This window comes from Echinococcus granulosus (assembly GCF_000524195.1).
Source record: "Echinococcus granulosus chromosome Unknown EG_S00046, whole genome shotgun sequence".
Classification (NCBI taxonomy): domain Eukaryota; kingdom Metazoa; phylum Platyhelminthes; class Cestoda; order Cyclophyllidea; family Taeniidae; genus Echinococcus; species Echinococcus granulosus.
Genome location: NW_020170426.1, coordinates 535,183 through 536,376, shown reverse-complemented (window position 1 = coordinate 536,376; position 1,194 = coordinate 535,183). Strand labels below are relative to the sequence as shown.

Genomic DNA, 1,194 nt, shown 5'->3' with positions numbered 1-1,194 from the left:
AACTATACGTTAAATGACTCTTTAAAAGTGATTTTCAAGTTGGAATTGGCGATTCTTATCTGAAATCTTAAAAACGTTTTAAATGATGTTTCGGAGAACACCAATAAGATAGAAGTAATACATCAAAGCGATCAAGCTACTCAGGATTAAGTGGACTTGAGTAGCTTAACTTATTTATTGTTGATAAACAATTCAAACACATCCAAAATTTTTAAAACACTCAATTCAATTTTGTGGGTTGATTTGATGACCTGTATTTTTAGACCGGATTCCAGTCATTCCTGAATTTCTTGGTAATTCCTACCTTTCCGTGAGGGGATTTCGCGCCACCTCATGGACAGAGACATTGCTTGAAATGACTTTCCTCCCCAAGAAGACAACAGGGCTCATTATTTATTCAGGATTCTCCTTTGACAAACGCGGAGATTTCATTTGTGTTGCTCTCGTAAATGGTAAAATTATTGTCAGTCTGGATCTTGGCCATGGCCCATCATTTAAAAAGTAGGCGATTTGTCATATTTACCAAAAATATGAGCCAGTCGTCCAAGCACATTATTATTCCCTTCACCTTTTATTTCAAAATTATTCAGAGGTGTTTAGAACCCCACTTTGGATTACCCCCTCCATTCCGTCCAAAAAACAGAACTATAAGCAAACACCTCAGCAGGTGCTCCTAGTGAGTATCTAAAATTTGTACATCTTCACTTTTGACTTCAAGAAGTGCTCAAAACCTCACACTCAACTCCTGGCACACTCTCCGTGTAAAAAGAAGAGGTCGAAGTTTTGACATTTATCTGAGTGGCCAACACACATCCTCGGGTCCGGAAATCTTTACACAAGGCAGCTTCGTTCAGTTAACAATAATGGACGAACTCTATGTTGGAGGGATTCCCAACCCAGACCGGATTTCTGCCTATCTGCCAGAGTATCAAGAACTGGTGTCTTATAAATCAGTAAGAGGCTTTTCCGGATGTGTTCAATCCGTAAGTGACATTCCACCATCACAAATTGTAACCTGCTTCGGAAGAAGGTAAATGCAAAAGTGATTTAGAGCTCCGCTCGTTCGAAAACGAGCAAAATATTCATACATAAAGATATTCTTTTAAAATAATTTTGATAAATATGCCAGTGCCACCTACATGATTAATTGCTTCACCATTCACTTATCATATATCTAGAATAAGTTTCAACAGA

General features: G+C 37.9%; 1 protein-coding gene across 1 annotated transcript in view; it reads left to right on the top strand. All coding sequences in view use genetic code 11, as the record gives it.

The window, feature by feature from the left end:
* Positions 1-1,194, top strand: part of EGR_05836 (Endoglycoceramidase) — a gene marked incomplete at both ends in the record, with an annotated part of 15,754 nt that overhangs the window by 425 nt on the left and 14,135 nt on the right. The window contains 2 exons of the mRNA XM_024495085.1: positions 264-501; positions 719-1,030. Of these exons, the coding sequence (XP_024350548.1) occupies positions 264-501; positions 719-1,030 (550 nt within the window). The remainder of the gene's footprint in view (positions 1-263; positions 502-718; positions 1,031-1,194) is intronic.